The sequence below is a fragment of the Lathyrus oleraceus genome, chromosome 6 (genome assembly GCF_024323335.1).
Source record: "Lathyrus oleraceus cultivar Zhongwan6 chromosome 6, CAAS_Psat_ZW6_1.0, whole genome shotgun sequence".
Classification (NCBI taxonomy): Eukaryota; Viridiplantae; Streptophyta; class Magnoliopsida; order Fabales; family Fabaceae; genus Lathyrus; species Lathyrus oleraceus.
Genome location: NC_066584.1, coordinates 32,288,776 through 32,312,007, shown reverse-complemented (window position 1 = coordinate 32,312,007; position 23,232 = coordinate 32,288,776). Strand labels below are relative to the sequence as shown.

General features: G+C 36.5%; 1 protein-coding gene across 1 annotated transcript; it reads right to left on the bottom strand.

Moving 5' to 3' along the window:
- Positions 1-3,053: 3,053 nt before the first annotated feature.
- Positions 3,054-5,337, bottom strand: LOC127095941 (uncharacterized). Its single transcript, XM_051034579.1, has 4 exons — positions 4,798-5,337; positions 4,119-4,215; positions 3,583-3,645; positions 3,054-3,370 (listed from the first exon to the last, which is right to left on the bottom strand). Exons 1-4 carry the CDS (start codon positions 5,067-5,069, stop codon positions 3,281-3,283), a joined length of 522 nt encoding a protein of 173 aa, XP_050890536.1. The 5' UTR covers positions 5,070-5,337; the 3' UTR covers positions 3,054-3,280.
- Between the last annotated feature and the right edge of the window lie 17,895 nt (positions 5,338-23,232).

The following is a 23,232-nucleotide window of genomic DNA, read 5'->3' as shown; positions in this document are numbered from 1 at the left end:
CACCTTCTACAAGTGGATTATATCATTTTTGACCACTTCAACAACATCTTGATAATCAAACAACACCTTCATTTGTTTGCACCACTTATAATAATTCTTCGTATCGAGAATTGGAAGATTTGCAAGGATTAGTTCATTAGAGATGGAAAGAATTTTCGCACACTAAGTGTTTGATCAAATAACCAAGATTTTGATGCTAGAATCTTAAGTGCTAAAATAATAAACTGTTGTGTGTGTGTGTGTGTGTGAGAGAGAGAGAGGGGGGGGGGGGGGGGGGGGAGGGAGTAAAAGTGAATGTCCTTTCATTAATCAACCCATACACAATACTACATGAATATAATAGCTAACCAACTTAATAAACTCAACAAAAAAACAAAAATTATAATGTCATAACCGGTTACGCAGAACATACTACCTTGAGTGGTAACCGATTACACACAACTCACTATCTTACTACTTTAATGTGTGGTGACTGATTACATGTACAAAGTAATAGGTTATGCCTACTTGAAGTATAAACTTTGCAAAAAAATATTAGTCTCAAGATTTCGAAAGGGGATATACTCATCGTCATATTTGAAACATGTGACCTTAGACGAGAAAATTTTAATGTGTGAAATATGTAGCGATGAACATGTTATTTTGAGACACGCGTGTCACTTTAATGTCATAAACTTACACAAATTTTTATTATTTGTCAAATGACCAAAATTTTGGGAATATGTGTTATTAGCCTAATTGAAAATTCCAAGGATAATAAATAGTTGAAGTCAACCTTTTAATATAAATAATGATTATCAAGAACTATAAATCCTAAAAAAAAAATCAACAAATAACAAAAACTAAACAAAAGATAAACAAAAAAAAAATAGCGTCTGGACATTCAAGCAGGGTTAGAGTTGCAAAATTTTGCTATATTTTTCTTTAGATGTTATATGTAAGGGAACTCGAGCATAAAAATTTCTTGAATAAAATATCTTTCAAATTGAAATCTAAATGGTATATACATCTAGAAGAAGATTAAGGAAATTACTAATCTCGTCTTAATGAGTGGAAAATCATTCTATGAAAAATCAAATATATTTATCATGTTCTAGAAATACTTCTTCAGACTCATCTTATGTCTTACCTAATAAAATTCATTCCATTTTTTCTCAAAATTTAGTCCGAGATTCATTTCTAAATTCATCCTATATTCATTTACGTGAAACCTATACAATAAATGAATCACACCTTCATTTTATAAAAAAAGAAATAGTTCAGAAATATGTTTTTAAAATAAATCCAAAAATATATCTTAGAAAACTTTTAAACCACGGTCACTTTATATATTTCAAGGCATTAACTGCGCTGAATAAGATATCAAATGTGTACCCAAAATAATTCTCTTTTGTTGAAGAAAAAAAAAAGATATAACATGACTTTGGTCAATGTCATCAAATCTTACATTGACTCCGTTAAATAGATATCCAAATGCCACAAAATGTGACAACTGTGAACAAATTCTTTCAAGAAACTCCAATTAAATTTTATAACCAAAATATATTTCCATTCAAATTCATTCGTAATGCATTCAACTAAATAAAAATTTGATACTTTAAAAAAGAATAAATAAATGTTATATTATATATATATCAACACAATCTTTTTCCTCTTTTCTTTCTCAATTTCATGAACCATGTTCCTCATAAATGTTTCTTCGAATTTATTTCTATCGAATTTATTGTGAAAACATATTTTCAAACTATTCTTTTTGAAAAAAAAATGAGGATGTAAAGCATTGACATATTGAATTATTAAACTCAAAAAAGTTCTTAGGATATGTTGTGCAAGATGTGTTTAAAAAAATATATTCATGCTTGGTAGTTCAACGTTTAAATATAGAATAATTGGATAGAAATTTCAACAAGTGAAATGCATAGAATAATTGGATAGAAATTTCAACAAGTGAAATGCAGAATTTCTTGAAAAATAAAGTAATCCTTGAAAGTCATAAAAGAAATCAAGAAAAATTCTTACATGCCCTTTTGTACTCTGGATTACTTCAAGGTATCTTCGGTCTTTGAATTACTACAAACTGCCTCTATAGAGATTTCCATATGTCGAATCTTAACGTCTTCACTTCTATCAAACACACTATATCAAAAATCTCATACTAACACATGCACACACACTTCACATACTTCAGTTGTTTTGAGATACAACTGAAGTTACATATCCAAAATTTAAATATTATTTATTTTTTTCGAAAGCATGGGTAAATTTTAAGAGTAATTCTCAAGATTAAAAACAAACAAAAATGAAACACAACAAAAGAAAATAAAAAACTCCATTTGATATGTCTGGTAAATGGAACCCTATCATGGGAGAAGTATAGTTGACATGCTGCCAAGACATTGGCATTTTATTGGGCTTCTAATGTCAGACACGGAAAAGTCATCAACTCTTTTGATAGATACAGTTGCGATTAGTAAATAACGAGAAAGACGACAGAGATTGAAAAAACTATGAGTTTACTAAAATGACAATAGAGCTAACAAAAAGTGAGTCAAAACAAATATAAGACAAAGACAGTAGGGACTAACTGCAAAACAGTTCAAAATATGGTGTGTTTTTTCTTAAATATTGCACACGAACTTATATTATGTTCCTAAACTCCTTCTGAGAGAATGCTCTTTGCCTTCGACACATTAACAATATACTTCTCATCTTCTGTGTCATATTTGACATGCATACTTCTGTTCAAAGAAGACACTTTTCTCACATAGTAGAAAATATTTGAACTTTCAACTCAAAAGTTCAAAAGGTTCAATTGATTAAACAGACCAAGAGTTAATGCCATTGTGAACACATTCTAAATAAGAATGGCGCCCACCATATCTATGTCAGTTTTTTCAATAATTGTAGGTCAATAACAACGAGGTTTAAACCAATGAGATATGAAGTTGCAAAATAATAAAATCAGTATTTCTGGTTGAGGTTTCACACCCCATAAATAGTAGAAGTCATTTAAACACATTCTTGAGGCAAGATAAACAACATTTTCTCCAACATTGAAATAGCAAATAAATCAATTTCATGGAACCATTGGAAATTGTAAACATAAAGCAATAGAAAGTTACAAAAAATTCAACTATTTGATCTGAATATGCATTTTAACCTGAATATGATTCCCTAAAACCAAGATCAAGGCAGTTAACATGCCCAAAATGACTGCCTTGGACCAGTAATTCTAAATTGACTACAACTCAGCTATGAAAGAACTTGTGAAACAACTAGATCAACTAGCATTGGATAAATCATCAATGATATCCGAGATGACCTTGCCCATGTCAAGATCTTTCATCGGCTTGAATGGACGTTTCATGTCCTACAATTAAGTAAACATTTTAATATATCATCAATCTTTGATAAAGTGGTAGGGTATTAAAAATCAAAGAGCAGCAAAATTAACTTACATATACAAAACAAAAACGAAAAGTAGCACATGAACAGGATATGGTTAAAAAATGTGTAACAAGTTTAAAAAAATTAAGTTGCCATATAATAATTATTCTTTGATGACAAAAATGCAAGACTTACCAAAAGGCTGATGAAAGTCTTGTCTCCATCTTCAAGGCGTATTTCAAAACAACCTCTTCTTGGCTGTCAATTGAAAGATAAAACACAGAAACATTGTCAAAAACAGTCCTTGCACATAAACAGCAAATAAAAACATAGATAACATCATATGAATTCAATAATTATGAAGTCATAAAATGACCATGACTAACAATAATTACCATTGACAAGTGATAGTAGAAAATACCACATTAAAAAAAATTGTGGTCGAGTTTATGGATTCAGAGTGATAAACATTTTAGTGGAAGTGCAGCAAACGACTGAAAGAAATTATTTTAGCATATGCAGTAACATAAAGAGTACACTTGTTTAACCTATGACAATGAACCATTGACTTACTTACAACTATTCAATATAACTTGTGAAAATTGTTGATGAAGATCTTAAGCAAACTAATCAATGGCAGAATAAACAATAAAATCCCTTATAAACACATTGAAAAAGAAGACATAATAAACTGCAGCTAAGTTAGCAAACAAAACAAAATATAAACAAACCTTGTCAGGGTTCAGCTTCACAACAACATCAGATTCGCTACTCTCCAGAGCTTCCTTCACTTGAGAAGCTCTCGTCTTAAAAGATTTGCATTGCGTGCTAAAACAAATTAAACAAATCACAGTTACAATATTTACAATTATGATTTCAGAATCAAAAACACCATCTATTAGCAATTATTAAAATCTTTCCAGTATCAAGAATCTAGGTTAAAAAATCTTATTTCAAAAAATTCTTTAAACTAGCCAAAATAGCACACACATTGACAACATTTCTGATTAAGCAAACAACATTTTTTATTAATAATCAAGTCATTTTCCATTTATCACACGCTGATCACTAACAAAACAGAATACCAAAAAAAACTAGGGTTCAATCTCAAAAAAAAAAAGCTTCATTTCAAAAGAAAATATACCAACCTACAATACAGAATACCACATTTTCAGTTGATTCCTAAAATTTAGGGTTTCATCTCATAAAAAGAAAAGCTTCATTTCAAAAGAAAATATATGCTATAAATACAGATCAAAACTACATCGAGCTACTTCAAACATAAAACACACAGATAAAAATTAACGCAATACATTGTTCAACAGAAAACCTCAAGAAAACAGATAATCCTTCATTTAAGCATTAGAAGGAAAGCAAGAAAATGATAAAACGGTAAAAAGAGTGAAATACCAATGCTCGATGACGACAACAGTCTGGGCAGTCTCTTCTTTAACAGCTCCAGAGCCTTCACCTTCTTCTTTCACTTTCCCTTTGCCCTTACCTTTAACCTCAGCTTTCTTCGGCTTCACCGGTGATTTCCTAGTAGAGTTAGGTAACTCGATAAAGTTAGCCACAGAAGAACTCTTGGCACCGGAACGAGTAAGTCTCGTGGCGGAGCGAGTCACCCTTCCCGACTTCGCCGCCGGCTCTGCAGCTTTCTCGGCCTTGCGTTTTGGTGCCATTTCTTCAGAATGCTCTCTGTGTTTTTTTTTCTTGATAATCTCTTTCTCTCTCGCTTTCTCAATGCGTGCGTGTGACTTCGGCTTCTGTGCTTTCTCTTTTTATTACAAACGTTTTGGATTTTCCCGCGCTTTTGGATTTGAATGAACGGCTCAGATTGTTTGTGAGATGAATAAATCGACGGTTTTTAGTGTGTGTTTGTTTGCGTTGAAACTAAGCTGAAAAAAAAGGCTCGAAATTCTAGAACTTCCCAAACGGATGGAGTGATGAGGATTGAGGAATAGTGAGGGTTGAATAGGAAAAGACAAAAGCGCGTCAATTCCGAAATAGTGTGATACAGTAGTCAATTAGGAAATAGGGAGGGACTGCAATTTTTTTGAGTCAAGAAAATACCAGATTTACCCTCTCACAATTTTGTTGCCGTCGGATATATATATATATATATATCAATTCAATAAAAAGATCACATATTTAAAAAGAAATGTTGAAAAAATGTAATATTTTCCAAAAATATAAACATAATAAAAAAATTAAAAAGTAACATTTACATATAAATAGAATTTTTATCAATTAATACTCTCAGTAATAAAAAATTTGTTTGTTTTCCTATAAAAAATATCAAATTAATTTAAACTTTATAAAAAATGAAAATTAAATTACTAAAAATAAAATAAAAATTATGATAATGATAGAAATTACGCAACCTCTAGAACATAATAATAAAAATTGTGATAAATTAAAGCTTATAAAAAATTATTTATTGTCACTTTATTAAAAAAGAAGTATGATAATAATGGTAACAATAAAAATAATAATAATAATAATAATAATAATAATAATAATAATAATAATAATAATAATATGAAAATGCTAACTAATATTCCTGGCACTAGTTAAAAAAATTTAATGATAAATCGAACATTATTTAATAGATTAAAAAGATATATTGTTTTTTAAATATATTTATATTCAATGTATTGAAAATATAAATAATTAATTTTTTAAAAGAATATTATATATAATCAATTAAGTGAACCTAATCTATTTTATTTATTTGGAACTCTTAACTGAGCACTCGTTATTATGATCCTAATAATAATAACTAAAAATCATATTTATAATGTTTGATCTTGCCACTTCTAATATTTTTTTATAAGAAGAATACTTACCCATAAGAAAATTAAGAAAAGAAATGAATTTGAATATTTAATCCTTTAATTTATTCCATAACAATATTTATCGGATAATTCTAAAAGAAATTGCAAATGTTGAATTTACTTTTTATATTAAATAATAAAATATTTATTTAATAAATATATTCAATATACAATGCTTCTTAGAGTTGATAGATAATGACAACAATACTGATAGAGAAATAGTACCGAGAAGTATGCCGCTTTATTGAGTATTGAATAAGAAATTAAAATGATAATCGAACATTATTAAAGGATTAAAAAATATGATTTATCTGAATATATATATATATATATTTAATGTAGAGTTTAATTGAAATACACTGACAGTGACAGTGTAAACATATTTTATACTGTCACTTAATCACAGTCATTGATTTTTTAGAGAAGTTTGATTTTTTCTATAATCACATGTAAAGTAACCCAAACGGATGATTGTGATGTATTGACAGTGTAAAAAAATTTACATGACAGTGTATAACAATTAATTCCTTTAATGTATTGAAAATATAAATAATTAATTTTTTTTAAAATACTATATGTATTTAGTGAATTGAATATAACAGATTTTCTTATTTTCTTATATTTTAACCAATAGCATGACTCTTAATAATATAGTCATCTATAAAATATAATATACATAGTAAATCAATTTTCTATAAAATTAATTTTTTATAAAATTAATTTCTTAATTACTTTTTTAAGTATAAATGAGTTTTTTATCTTGTTTCCCTGACACAAGTTAGCACTACCCTAAAATATAAAATATAATAGTAAATATAATTCATAGTTTATAGAAACTGCCGCCTCCATGGTTCAATGTATGCACAAAGTATCAAGTTTAGACTTAATATCTTGCAATGATAAAAAAAATAGGATAATATGTTAATAGTAAAAATACTTTAAATTATGTATTAATTATATTTTTGATACTATAAAATTTATTTATTAAAAATCATTTAAATTTTAATAAGTAAATGATTTAATTAAAATACACGGATAATGGAAAAGAATTTTACATTGTCAATTAAAATTACAGTCATAAATATTTTTACACTGACCGTGCATACTAATTAATATTTTTACATTGATCGTGCATACTAATTAATCTCATAAATAAAATAGTTATTTTATATTAAAAATGATTTTAAAAATATTATGATTCCATTCATATTTTAAATGCACATAAAAATAAATATTTGAAAATAGTTGCGGTGCATTAATGTTATTTAACCAAAAATAAAGGTTATGATTGTTATATTTTTTTATAGTAATTTATACATAAATAAAAAAATTAATAGTAATAAATAAAATCCAGAAATCCTGCACGGAATGTTTTCATATTATTGCTATTATATTTCATCTTGTAGTCATTTTTCATTGAAACAAAAATGTCTCAATGATTGGAGTTTCAATAAAATTGATGAAACCATTTTACATAATAAGGAATCAAAAACATGAATTTATAAAGTATGTTGTTGCATATACTACACGTGTTGTTTCTTCTACTACTACCTGCAAATCTTGTAACAAAATTGGCAACACAATTTCACATTTATATTCTCTGTCTACTACATAATCTCAGAAAGAAAAATGAAGACAATTTTGTCAAAGGCCCGTTTGTTTTGCTTGTTTTTTAAAATGATTTTTATAGCTGTAATATGTTTTAATATAAAAAAATTTACAAAAAAATATTTTATAAAAATTTTAAATAAAAATATGGTTTGAATAGTTATTCTTAAAATATTATTTTAGGTATTTTATCATTTTATCGAGAAAAAAATTGAATATCAAAATTTAAAAAAATATATTTAATTTTGAAACTATTTCAAATAATTTTTCATAAAATTATTTTTAAAATATAATTTTATTTTTAAAATGTGATTTTGAATATACTTTGATCTTCAATAATGTAAGTTTATGTTATAATATATAAAAATTAGTCTTTTAATTTATAAAAAACAAATTTAAAAAAACTTGTAATATTTTGAAAAACATTTTTGTAAAATCCACTTTCAAAAATAAAAAGAAAAAATCTATTTTTTTAAAGTTAAAACAAACTGACCCTTAGATAACTATGCAAATGTAGTTTTCTCTTTCCTTCTCAAATATTGGAATGACATCAAATATTGTTTGATAAAATATAATCCTTGTTTACTAAATTATCCTTGGTCATTTCACATCGATTGAGAAAATATAATAAATGAAAGAGAGAATAATATTTTTACCAAATTATCCTTGTTTACTATTGATATATTCGGATTATTATAAATATAAAGTGAGAGGATAATAAATTGAGAGTATTAATTAAAGGGTATAATTGAAAGATAAACATTAGAATTGTTAACTAATACCAACATTTATTTTGGGACAGATAATTTTGTATGAACAGAAGGGCAAATGGATAAATTCCATAATATATTTTCTTCTTATATGATATATGAACTAATATACTAATTATGTGGATGTGTGTGGATAGTATAAAAATGGTAAAAAAAAAAAAAAAGTATGGCTCAAATAAGTTTATATTTGTTTTCTATCGGTCATTTACACTTCATTCGACTGCGTAAAAAATGTCTTGAAAACTCTGAATTTCACTAAGTCCTAAAACTCTTTGGTCTTTGTCTGACCACAATTTCGACCACAATGAACATTCTTTGTCGATAAATTGAATTTGTTGAAATCTCTATGGTCATCACTAACCATTTTGACCTTTCATATACCATTATTACATGATTCATATCACATTCTAGTAATTTAATATTGGTGTCGAAAATCTTAGATAACAAATAGTCCCCCAAAATGCCATGTTTAGATTTCAAATAAAAATAAAGAATGGTGGAATTTTTTAATGTATTTTTGACACTGCTCCAACTCCTTCACTGACGTCATCATCATCATTACCAATTTACTATGCATTGTCATTTTCCAGAAAATCCTTTCAGAATCCCATCATTGCTCTTAGTTTCTAGGAGATTGATGGTTTTTCGACAAGTATATCGATAATGTCAAAGTAATAAAAAAGATTGAATCCATAGAGATTGTCTCAAAGCAAGACAAAATGTGTGCAATGTTTAAAGCTAGTAAAATGGGGGGTGAGTTTCTGTGTGAAAAGTAAATAAACGAGAAAACAATGTCACGAAAGTGGTCAGGTTGTGTTCTAGAATCCTCTATTCCTATATTGTTGATGTTTTGTATGGATGATCTAGTCATTATAACCCCACGACGAATGAATAAAATCGTTATAGTTAATCCCTCCTGAAATAACTCATTAATCACTACTCAGGGCTTTCTATCCCTAGTCCGCCAGTGTAGGCATGGTTAGGCAATGTACATAATGTTAATTCTCTATGTCACTACTCAGGATCTCCTATCCATATTCAATCATCGTAAGTATAACATTGTCTGAGGTCCAACACATAAACTAATGATCAATATTCACTATGTGTCTATCGCATCCGCGAAAAAATAACCGGCGGGAAAAACAAACAAACAGAGCCGCCACCGTGCGTTATTTATCCCAAAGGAGGGAAAGAAAACGCTCGAAGTAAACCTGGAAAGGAAATGGTCTTACGACCGGAGATTGCAAGGTACGGGAGTCGGTTACGCAAGGGGAAGGTATTAGCACCCCTCACGTCCGTCATACTCGACGGGATCCACGCTCAGAAAGAGTAGAATAAGGTTACTGAATAACTGCTCAAAAGAATGCACACATACTGGAATAGATCACAGATGAAAGACGGAAGAAACTGACTCGGCAGGATGTCGCATCTTGGGCCTACGTAGTTTGTCAGGAACAAACATCAGAGTCAACGTAGTTCGGGGAAATGGGAAACGGGCTCGCTAGGATATCGCATCTTACGCCTACGTATCTCATCTGAAATGAGAATCAGAGCTACCGTAGTTCGGCTAACGCACGCCAAAACAAAACACACGCACAGACGCTGAGACGTCAAAGCAAACACGCAAATGGAAACAGACTGCCAATGGCTGGTCTTACGTCCGACTCCAAACAACAAACACAAACAAGGAAACCGAATGACAATCGCTGGACTTACATCAGACTCCGAACACACAAACAAACAAACAAGAAAATCGACTGCCAATCGCTAGACTTACGTCAGACTCCAAGCAAATAAACGCTAATCGGACGCTGAGTCGTCAAAAGAAACACAAAGGTTGGACAAACAAGCTAACAGGGAGTCTGGTACTCGAGCCTGCTAGCTGTCAAGCAAACACACACAAAAAAGGAAAAGGGTGCCCGGAGAGATCTCGCACGATCTCCTGCCTACGTACCTCATCTGGTATGAGGATCAGGGCAATGTAGTTCCCCTTAACAGGGAAGAAACTTCTATCCTAACCAAAAACTAGGGAGATAACAACTAAAAGGGAGACTACGACTCGAGCCTAGAAGTTGTCATGCAAATGATCCCTATATTGAAGTCTCTAACAAGAGTTTGACTCACACAGGCAGTGAGTCAACTCAAGTCTATCTCTACGTACGTCAACTTCCTCAAAAGTTGATCATACGACTCCTACAGAAAAGGAGATGAGAAGCTAAGCAGATAAACATCAAAAGCAAATAGCACACACTATACACAACCAAGGGGGCTCAAGCAAGGTTAGGCTTTAGTCAAGGGGTCATATCGACCTTGACAAACAAGCCAACTGGAAAGGGGTGTTGTTTGCTCTTAACCCTAACATTGAGAGTTAGGGTGAGGCAGATGAAATGGGAAGTGAGGGTAAGACCTCACAGCTCTTATCCATGGCCTGGGAGAGCTTCAGACAATGAAAGTGTGGGAGTCCAGAATGTGGGACTCTATTCCACATGACTGACACAACAAGATTTTGGGATTTTTATTCAAAGTGCATCAACACAGGGTGTGAGCAAGATGAATGACACAACTGAATAGCAGGGGGTGGATTGCATACCCCTTTTATCTGCCAATGCCTCTTCACTTAGGAGGTCTTTGAATGTACAAGGCACAAAGATAAACAACCACAAACAATGCCTCTTAAGGAGGGCTTCAGACAGGTGCCTGCCAAAGTAACATGACAGGTCTTCCAGACTACATGAAGATCAAGGAATTATACCTAAGTGGTATGCCAACCACAAGCAAAGCAAAGAAAAGTTCAAATGAACTTAAAGCAACTTAGGTACCTGTGTAAACAACTACACAAATCAGTATAATATCCAGACAAACAGACAACAGTCAACAACAAACAGGCAATCCCAATGTACAACATATGAGCCATAAGGCAAACTCAAGTGAGTTATCCTCAACCTACAAAACAGCAAATGTTAGCAATCAAAAGCAAATATCAACATTCAAATGATGAAGCAACATTAACCATGGAATTTGGATGCTTGAACCTGAAATTCAAAGCTCACATGTAAGTACAAACCACTAGGTCAAAGCCTAGGCTCAAAGGTGAAGAAAAAATTCAAAACAGGAGCTAATATTCAACACAATGCAACTTCAATCACATATTAACATGTCCTAAAAAGGACCAAAACAAAATCATCAAGCAAAAGTATTTCATGTGCAAAGGAAGTCAAAGGCAATTTCAAAGCTCATATATGATCATCATGAATGAAAATTCCAAATCAAAACAGAAATGATTCAAATAATTATGGAAAAATTCATGAGCATTCAACACATCCAATACAATCATCATACAAAAAATCAGAAGCATCAAAGATCAATTGGCATGGAAATTAAATTGCACAAGTTGAATAACCAAATGTGTGACACAAATTGTCACACCATGCAAACATGTGCATAAAACAGAAATGGCAAATGGGAAAAATACCAAACCAAGCCTAAAACATCCATCAACATGTCAAGAATCATCATGTAAAATTTCATGTCAATTGGATTAAAATCAAGCATTTCATGATAAGATGAATGGAGCAAGGTCACAAATGTACACATGTTCACATATTCTAACACCAATCAAAATCTAGCCATGCACAACTTCAGCAATTATCATCATAAAAATCTAGACAAACAGAGGATCATGCTACAAAAAAATTGGAATTATTTGAGTCATTTTTCAATTTGTTATGGATTTTCTAAGTTGGAAAAAATAAATGAAATCAAGATGAACACATATTGGAAATTATGGAGGGAAATGTATAAATGATGAATGGATTTGAAATATTGTCCTCGCCAGGAATCGATCCATGTAGCATTTCAAAAATGAGCGCGCCAGCACATGAAACGATGCCGTTTCACAAAAACCCTAGCAGAACCAGGGTCGACGCTAAACCGTCGCTAAGGTCGACGCTAGGATGAAGATCTTCCTCACGAAGATGAAGATGAACAGTGAAGAACTTCAAACATTTTTTCCAGATTTTCCAGAATTTCTCAGATTTCAAAATTTTTTACATCATTTCAAAGCTCATGCAACGCAGGTTTTGAATCCAATAACAATTCACACTAATTCAACATGAATATTAAGAAACGAATCAAAACTTTCTAGATCTACAAAATTTCAAATCCACATAACTTCATGAATATTGCATCATTTTACATGAAATTTTCACCAGAATCATCAGCATTCAATGTTCTACAAGATTATGCACATAAATTTTAGAATTAAAAGGATAAAAAATGTGACCTCTTGAAGAACAGCTCCTTGAAAACGCACAATCCAAGGCTTGCAATGATCCAAATTCAATCCAGAATACTTGTAATGATGTTCGATGAAGAATTTGAAGCTTGGAAACGTGTAGATCTAGCTCAATTCTCACTTGCCATGGTTATGTTCTTGAACTTCAAGTGCACAATTTCCACACGAATTCCACAATCCAAGGCTTGATCTGCACTTAATCAGCACCAGAGAACAAGAATGTGGAAGAATATTGCAATGTTCTTTGAAAAAAATTCAAGTTTTGGTTGAGAGAAAAAATGGAGGAAAAAACTTCTAGATCTAAAAAAATGGTGAAAATGATTAAGCTCCTTCAAATTCTGTTATGATTATCAATATATACTCTGTCCTAATCTCATTTTAATTAAAATTAATCAAAGTTAATTAGAGATTAAGCAAAATAAGGGTGCATGGCAAAAATTGGAAATTTGGTGGTGTGTGAAGCATGCACACGTGAACAGTAACATTTGCTTGATCAAAGTCACTCAAAATCATTTTTTAAACACATTGGCAATGGTAGAAAGTTCTCATGATGCACCATTTTTAAATTCTCAAATTTCCCTCCAAAATTGACTTGAAAATGCATATGATCATATGATGAATTTTCATGCAATGTGATGAATGATTTAGAAACTTCATGTCATGAGAAGCAAAATGCAAAAAGAACCACCAAATTTGGAGTTGTGAATCAAAAGTTATGCCCTTTTGAAGTTCCAAGCACACTTGGCAATGATTTGATCATATCTCTTCAACCATTCATCATAAATTCATGATCTTGGAATTTTTGGAAATGGGAGAGAGAGATATTCAACTTTCATGTTGGGCAAAAATTCATTTTAAGCTTCTTTGATGATGCAAAGTTGAGTTGAAGTTGAACCAAAACCTTTCCATTTTTGGAAACTTCCAATTACAGGTCATTTTCCATTTTTGGAAAGTTTTGATCTGACCTCAAATTCTTCAAGATAAACATTTGACATGATGAATAAGCTTCTTTTGGACATGAATGAGATGTTGAAACCCCTTTCTCCACCTCCTAGTCCTCAGTTGACTTTCTGTTGACTTTTTTGGTTGACAGATGACTTGAACATGCACAGATGATTTTGATCAGCTTGAGCCTCAACCACTTGAGGAACTGGCTCCAAAATGAAACCCTAGCTTATATAAGCTCAACATGATAATCATATGATCCTCATCCAAGAAATAAACCCCATCTCCTTGAAAATCCCTGGCTGAAAGAATGCAATTGATTGGGGTTGACCAGAGGTCAAAACCCTAATCCCAAGGAACCTGAGCATGAATTCTGAAACCTTTGATAAGGACATAACCATGATGATGATGATGTACCCTTGCAATCAATATAATGCTCCACCTTTTGAAGGGCCAAGAAAACCCTAATTGAAGCACAAACCCTCAGATGGTTGGTGATCAATCCATGAGACCCCCAGGCTTGAATCTCTTAACCTCTCTATCTTCTGAGAAAGACTTAGGAGGATGACTTGTTTATTTTCACATGATATGCAAAGATGCAATGCCTAATGCCTTAAATATGAAATGCAATATGCTAAGCTAGTCCCAAGAGAGGAGGACAAATTTTGAGGTGTTACAACTGCCCCTATTCAATCCACTGTGAACCTGTCGATATGAACAACCTCGGCTCTCAGATGATCAGGGTGAAGAGTGATTGAATACCAAGAACAAACGAACAATTTGCACTCCGATGGGAAATAATTAACAATGCCTGTCAGAATCGGCAAAGAAGCAATCTCAAAAGAAGAATTCGTCTGGTACGGTGAGAATCGGCTTGAGTACCGAAAAGGAACGTTGACCTGGATACCAAAATAAATGGTAACACAGGGATAACCATGGCCTGAACGCCGCTCGTCAGTCTAAATACTGAATATCGGAATATGAGAGTATTAATGTCGGTTTGAACACCGCGAAATTGGCCTGAATGCCCGAAAATCTGGCCTGAATGCCATTTCAGTTTGGATACCACTTCGGTCTGGATACCACTTCGGTCTGGATACCGGGAGATTGGCTTGAATGCCACAAGCTGCATCGATCTGAACTTCGGAAGCTTCTTCGATCTGAACATCAGAAACTGGTCTGAATACCCATCTCGGCCTGAACACCGGAAACCTGGCCTGAATGCCGCAAGTTGCATCGATCTGAACTTCGGAAGCTTCTTCGATCTGAACATCGGAAAATCTGGTCTGAATACCCACCTCGGCCTGAACACCGGAAACCTGGCCTGAATGCCGCAAGCTGCATCGATCTGAACTTCGGAAGCTTCTTCGATCTGATCATCGGAAAATCTCATGTCGGTCAGCATCGGCAACAATAAGGTAAAGCGATGAATGAGACGGCACGTGGGCCAACGACTTATGTTGGGAATAATAAGCCATGAGCATGCCATCCCTACTTAATCCACTGTGAACGAACAATCTGCGCTCAGCTGGGGATTATTCTCTTTCTTTTTTTTCCTTGAACCCCAAAACTTCTCTTGATTGATTTTTTTTTGCTTTTTCTTGGACCCCGAACAATTATTTCCGCGCGTATGATCCTCGATCACCGCATTTGAACCCCGACAACTTCATAACAATCCTGTTTGCCAAACAATGAACCCCGATCTCCATTTGAACCCCAGTCGCCTGACGATAACTCACGATCGCCATTGTGAACCCCATTCTCTAGAAAACACCTCGTGCCTCCTTTTCTCCATTTGAACCTCGCTCTCTAGAAAATGCCCAGCACTTCCTTCTATCCATTTGAACCCTGCTCTCCATTTTCTTGTGATAATTCCGCTGGCAACGCCGGAAATAACACCAAAACACCACTCTGATTGCGACATATCAGAGGGTACACCTTCACAAAAGGATGGTAACATGTGCATTTCTTCCTCAGAAGATACCCATAACGACTTCTGTTGGCCTCGCCAAAGTCTAAGGTGACACATGATCAGAAGAAAATCCCGAGGACCTCATCCCGGATATAGTCTTCAACTCCAATCTCCATTTGAACCCCGTTCTCCAGAAAATGCCGCAACACTTCCTTTTCTCCACTCTTCGATTTTCGCGCTGATCGCGTAACGTTCTTTGATTTTATTTCCATCTCCGCCCGACGAAAAATTTTCCTCCAATATCGCACTACTGGGGAACATTGTTTCTCTACCGTCATGATGCTAAACTCCTCAGAGTAACATCTTCTAACTTCTATCTCGCATGACAGAAATCTCCTCCAGTATCGCACTACTGGGGAACATCGATGACCCAACGTCACGATGTTAAGCTCCTCAGAGTAACATCTTCACCATCCGGCGAAACCGATTCTCAGGCGGTAACCACGGCTTGAGACTAGCTTATGCTTGCAATGCTTATGCATGATGATTTTTTTTAGCGTAATGCTCCATAATCAAGGAAATGCTACGCAATTTGCTATGCAATATGCTATGCTTATCTACATGATGAATGCATAAAAGGTATCCCCCTCAAGGGACTCTCCTGGGGAGCTTGAGGCACTCTGTTGAGGAACTCGATAACACTCCAATCTCCACCCTGCTGGGGAATAGCCCTGCTGCTGAGGAAAGGAACATCCTCACCAGGGATGACCTCCGCTGAACCCGATCCGCTTGGGGACTTCGCTGGGGAATAAACCACTAACGCACTCTGCGGGGAAAACAGCAATCTTCGACCTGCTGGGGGAAACTAACAAGCTCTGTCGTGCTAGGGGAAACAACTACCAACAAACACCTCTACTGGGGAAATAGTAACCTTCAGGCCTGGCTACTGAGGGAACACCGATCTCAAACGTGCTGAGGATATAACCATCCCGACCCTGCTAGGGAAGTCACAGACCTTGAATCTGCTGGGGAGGTAACAATCCTAACCCCGCTTGGGGAAACAAAGAAAGTTTGGCACCGAACACCCGTCGACTCGTCGAACCCTGGTATTCAACATCTAAATCCAGTGTCAGCTTTCCACTTTTGAGAGCTCTTAGACTCGTCTGGACTTTTCTGATTCATCACCTTGTATTCTCGACTTCTCCGTACTCTACGGAGATCGAACTCCCTGGATTCATACAAACTTTCCAGTCCTCAGACTTTGAAGAGTCTTCTTGATTAACCCTCCAGGTTCGTCGCACGTTTCTCGCCGTCTTTTCACCATTCTTCAATCCCTTGTCCCTGATTGGACTCCACGGGGATCCTTTGTCAAAAAGCTTCACATCACAACCTGCAAGTGAGTGAAAATATCTAACAGCACCTGCAAAAGAGATCGTTAGACAAAAACGTGCCCCAGGCGTGCCAAAATTTCAACACTTGGGTCACTCAACCTTCCGAATAAGATTTCAAGCTTTCAATCTTATAAACATGCATTGGAAGGGATTTGTGTGTCTCAAAATGCAAATATTCTTTATCAAAATAAACGGATGTTTTTGCAATCAAAGCGGTTATGAAAACAAAAACAAAATTATTTGACTGAATATGCATTTTATTGATCAAAAAAGGTGTGGCTCAAAACTGAGCAATACACAGGAAGCAATTCCTGAAAAGAGGTAATTGCGCACAAAAGGAAAAAATCTATCCTAATGGCAATGTGAACCCGTGATCTCATCGAGTTCCAACTCGGTTACACCCCATATGTCCTCAGACTCTCCGTGCTTTCTGCCTTCTGAACAAGACGCTTCCGACCGATCCCTGCCGGGGATTATCCATGTCATAACCAAAGTAAACGATCATGCTAGACGCAGTTGTTCGTTTCAATCCCTCTTTTGCCTGGACCGCCCTTTCGGGTTTTCAGTCCATCGGGATACCCTTTTTTTCCCAAGTCGCCTTTTCAGGTTTTCGACTTGCCGGGTGTACAGTTTTTTTTCTTTTTATCCCTAATTTTTGCCCGAACCTTTTTCATTCATTTTTTTTTGTTCGTTGGGATGCCCTTTTTTGCCTGGACTCTTTTATTCTTTTCGTCTAGCGGGTCTCTTTTTACGAAGTATCTTTTAACTGCGTCCCCATTCACAGGGGATGGAGAATCCTCACCATCCATGGTCGTCAACAACAAGGCTCTATCACAAAAACCTTCTTGACCACGAATGAGCATTCACAACTGTGTGTCCACTTGCCCTGCAATCATTTTGGGGAGGAAGGATCCTTTTCAACACCACTTCGCCTACGTGATACACACGAGGTCGTACCTTTCGGTCAAAAGCACACTTCATCCGCTGCTGGTACAACTGCCCATGACAGATGGCTGCCAGCCTCTTTTCTTCAATCAGGCTCAACTCTTCGTACCGAGTCCTTACCCATTCAGCCTCTTGCAATTTCACGTCCATCAGGACTCTCAACGAAGGAATCTGAACCTCAACCGGTAGCACGACTTCCATCCCATATACAGCGAGAAAGGCTTTGCCCCAGTAGATGTACGCACCGAGGTTCGATACCCAGGATACAAGCTTCGTACTTGCCACATTGTCGGTGCATTCAAATGTCAGCTTAGCAGCACAAGGAATGTGGGGATCCCTTTGGCGTAACGAAAACAGCACCAACTCCACTATCATTCTCATGAACGGCCCCATCAGACATCAGAATCCGTTCAGATTCAGGGTCAGACCCCTCCTCCGGGATCGGTTCCTCACAATCTTTCGATTTGAGAACCTCGATGTCCTCATCAGGGAATTCGAACTTCGTCGGCTGATAGTCATCAATCGGTTGCTCGGCAAGGTGATCAGACAATACACTCCCCTTTGTTGCTTTCTGAGAGGTATACTGAATATCATATTCGGTCAAAATCATTTGCCATCTCACAACCCGTCCGATCACTGCTGGCTTCTCATGCTGGCTTCTCAAATGCATACCTAATCAAATCCATCTTGGAAATCCATAAAGTGGTATGAACCAGCATATACTGTCTCAGTCGGCGAGCAGCCTATGCCAAAGTACATCAAGTTTTTCTCGAGCAGTGAATATTTTGTTTCACAGTCGGTAAACTTTTTGCTAAGGTAAATTGCATGCTCTTTTCGACCAGACTCGTCATGCTGCCCCGGTACACACCTTATAGACTCCTCGAGGACTGTCAAGTACGGGGTTTACGGTCTCCCTCCACAGGGAGGCAACAGAATCAGAGGCTCCTGCAACTATTCTTTTATCTTTTCAAATGCCGCTTGGCAATCGTTATTCCACCTGACCGTTTGATCTTTTCTTAACAACTTGAATATAGGTTCACACGTGGCTGTTAGATGAGATATGAACCGTGAAATGTAGTTCAATCTACCTAAGAAACCACGAACCTCCTTTTCTGTTCTCGGTTCAGGCATTTCTTTGTATTGCTTTTTTTTCTTAGCAGGATCAACCTCGATTCCTCTTTCGCTTACAATAAGCCTAAGCAACTGACCGGACCGCACTCCGAAAGTGCGCTCACTCGGATTCAACCTCAGTTTGAATTGTCTCAATTAGTCAAACAGCTTGGCCAAATCTACCAGGTGCCCCTCTTCTGTTTGGGACTTTGCTATCATGTCATCAACATAGCATTCGATTTCATGATGAATCATATCATGAAACAAAGTCACCATGACTCTCTGATACGTGGCACCGGCGTTCTTGAGACTGAATGGCATCACCTCCACTCTTGTCACTCACCTCCAAGGCGGCCCCAACCTTTATTTCCTTTCAGACCTCCTCGGCGCTTGGATTGACAATCTCAACTCACTCCTCGTGCGGTTGAATCACCTTCTCCTCTTGTCTCAACAACCTGGCTAATCTTCCAGCAGATCACAATCGTCTTCGTCTCCTTCTTTGGCATGATAAATCGAATTGTCGAAGTTATACAGAGGTGTAACTGAATTGTTATCAATGAGATCCGGAGAATACAACAGTCGAAACGAAGCCAATCAAAAGGAAGGAAAATGAAAACAAACATTGCCATTTTTATTTTTATTTTAATTGTAAAAATAAACGAAAAATAGGGAACACCGCTTTTACTACAAAAACATCCATTCATTAATGATGCAAAATGTTGCAAAATGAAACACATGAGGTGGCCCTTACAATGGACCATTACGTTTCGGGCAAAACGTATGACTTTCATGCAAACAGAATTGAAAAACAGGAAATATTACTCTTCATGATGAGTGACAGTGATGATCTTTGAGGCCTTCCAGTTCCCTGGTACGCACGATTTTATCCACGAGTCAAGTTCACAATCACTGTCAATCTCTTCACCCACCGCACAAGCGTGACCTGGATTCAGCATTCCAGCACTGATGAATGTGAACGGTTGACGGCATCCTCTGTTTTGCTCAGACGAGTCTTGGCCCGGCTGATAGCCAATCTCGAACCTATCGGCTTTCACCGCAATGTCTATCATTCTTCCCTAGCCTGGAACCTCTCCATTTCTCACCACTTCCACGGCCTGTTTGTAAGAAGAAATTGACAGCTTTTTCTCTTTCTCAGCGATAATGGGATTCTCCACCTTGACGGTTTCAACTGCCTGACATGGTATTTCAAATTTTTCACCACCCATTTCCACCTCCATCATTCTCTGAGTCGTTTCCCTCATCATTACACACCCGTTTGTGGCGACAGATGCACAACAATTATCACAACCAGGGAAATCTCCACTCTTCATCAGAGGTCTCTGGACCACAAACATTGGAATTTTTAACTGATCCCCATTCATCAGCCCAATCGTCCTCCTATCCTCAGAAATTGCATTCACCCCCATCTGACCATGCGCGGGCATGTGATTAACATTAACATTTGGAGATTGTGCAAAATTAATGGCCTTGGAATCCACCAGGTCCTGGACAATATGCTTAAAAGCTTTACAATTCTCCACATTGTGTCCAGGGGCACCAGAGTGGAATTCACATTTGGCATTCTCATCATAACTGGCTGGCCTCTGGTCAGGTCTCAACGGAGCCAACATCCTTGGCCGCACCAATCCAAGATCCTTCAACCTCTTCAACAGAAGAGCATACATCATGGGTGGCTTATCAAACTGCCGATCTGTCTTCCCTTTTCTCACTTGGCACCCGGCTTTCTGTACTCTCTGTTGAGGTGGATGTTGTTGCTGTAGTACAGATGAATTACCAGCAGGAATAATCACTGCAGCAGCATACGGGTGGTAACAATCCTTACCCCTTTTGGCATGCACATCACTTGATTCAACCTCCTTCTTGTGCTGACCATTACCAAAGGGCTTCTTTACTTCGGATGACGGAACCTTTCCCTGAATTTTCTCCGTTATCAGCCATTTTTCAATCCTCTCCACCCTCTCAGCAATTGCTTTCTGCCCCAAGGCGAGCCCTCGCACAACATTGAACAACTCCCTCATCATCTCTTTCAATTCGAGAATGTCGGCGTTGGGTGGATCCATCAGCTTGGACTTGTTGAGTCTAGTAGGGTATCTGAGCGGGAGAGCTATGTGTACTTGGTTAGATACTGACACCTACAAAACAGAAAACAGGTTAATATGACTCACACATGCAATGTCTATCCGTACTAGGAACATTCAATCCTTCGATGTTGGCTTCATCAAGACGGATAAAAATTTCGACCATAATATTCTGACATTAGGACGTCTCTCTACCAGAATCTCAATTGAGAATGTACCCTGAGTATGGATAGACATGGGTTAAATGCAGATGAATGCAAACATAGGAATGATGCTGATGCATGAATGCAATGCAATGTGCCATCCTCCAAGTCATCTGATCATCAACTGTACTGAGGCCCTGGTCTCTGACCTGATCACAACCATCTGAGGGAACCGAGTAACCACAAATCTGGCTTGGGGTTCCGAAATAAACGGAACGGAAGGATACATCACCATCATCACCAGAAAAATCACTAAACTGATAGCCACAACAACATCTGAATCAACCCAGGGAATCCTGAAATAAACGGATCCCCACTGGTAAATACCGCGGACAGAACTCCGGCGTCTCAGAAATAAATCCATAAATCCCACTCATAAATAGGACCCAGATCAATAACTGAACCAATAGTCACCATCAAAGTCACCATCAGAACATGCATCTGTAAGAACCAACCCTCCCCTCACAAATGAATTCTAATCAGGTCATCCTAAGGCGGATAATGGTCTCGACAATCGGGCAAAGATACTCAACGGGTTTGCCCTTTCGTGTGTGCCGTTGCAGCTCTCATAAGATCGTCTAAACCAAAGATTCGGGAAAGAACGGTCACTGAAGTCAATAGCTCATAAGAGGTAACCCAACCATAGTGGAAACTCCACAATGGAAAAGCTCTCTCCAAAGAACCTCATCTGGCTTGTGGTATGTCACGTCGCAACAACATGCCCAAATAACATGTGAGGAACGTGAGACCACACTAATCCTAGGTGTATACTCGGGCCTGGGTTTTAGCCCCACTCATAACACCCACCCCAAAATCAGAGGAACCAAACCTGTACAGAGTCCAGCACAATAGAAGTATGATGCATGCAAACATCTATGCAAATATATACAGTCACAGTATAATAATCATAAATGCAATAAATAAAGCAGCAAAAGCAACCAAAACTATCCTAGAGAGCGCTAGAATTGACTCGCTTAGGGAAGATGGACCAGCAGTAGGTCAACTTCAGTAGTCCCCAGCAGAGTCGCCAGATGTCGCATCCGCGAAAAAACAACCGGCGGGAAAAACAAACAAACAGAGCCGCCACCGTGCGTTATTTATCCCAAAGGAGGGAACGGAAAGCTCGAAGTAAACCTGGAAAGGAAATGGTCTTACGACCGGAGATTGCAAGGTACGGGAGTCGGTTATGCAAGGGGAAGGTATTAGCACCCCTCACGTCCGTCGTACTCGACGGGATCCACGCTCAGAAAGAATAGAATAAGTTTGCTAAATAACTGCTCAAAAGAATGCACACACACTGGAATAGATCACAGATGAAAGACGGAAGAAACTGACTCGGCAGGATGTCACATCCTGGGCCTACGTAGTTTGTCAGGAACAAACATCAGAGTCAACGTAGTTCGGGGAAATGGGAAACGGGCTCGCTAGGATATAGCATCCTATGCCTACGTTTCTCATCTGGAATGAGAATCAGAGCTACCGTAGTTCGGCTAACGCACACCGAAACAAAACACACGCACAGACGCTGAGACGTCAAAGCAAACACGTAAATGGAAACAGACTGCCAATGGCTGGTCTTACGTCCGACTCCAAACAACAAACACAAACAAGGAAACCGAATGCCAATCGCTGGACTTACATCAGACTCCGACCACACAAACAAACAAACAAGGAAACCGACTGCCAATCGCTGGACTTACGTTAGACTCCAAGCAAATAAACGCTAACCGG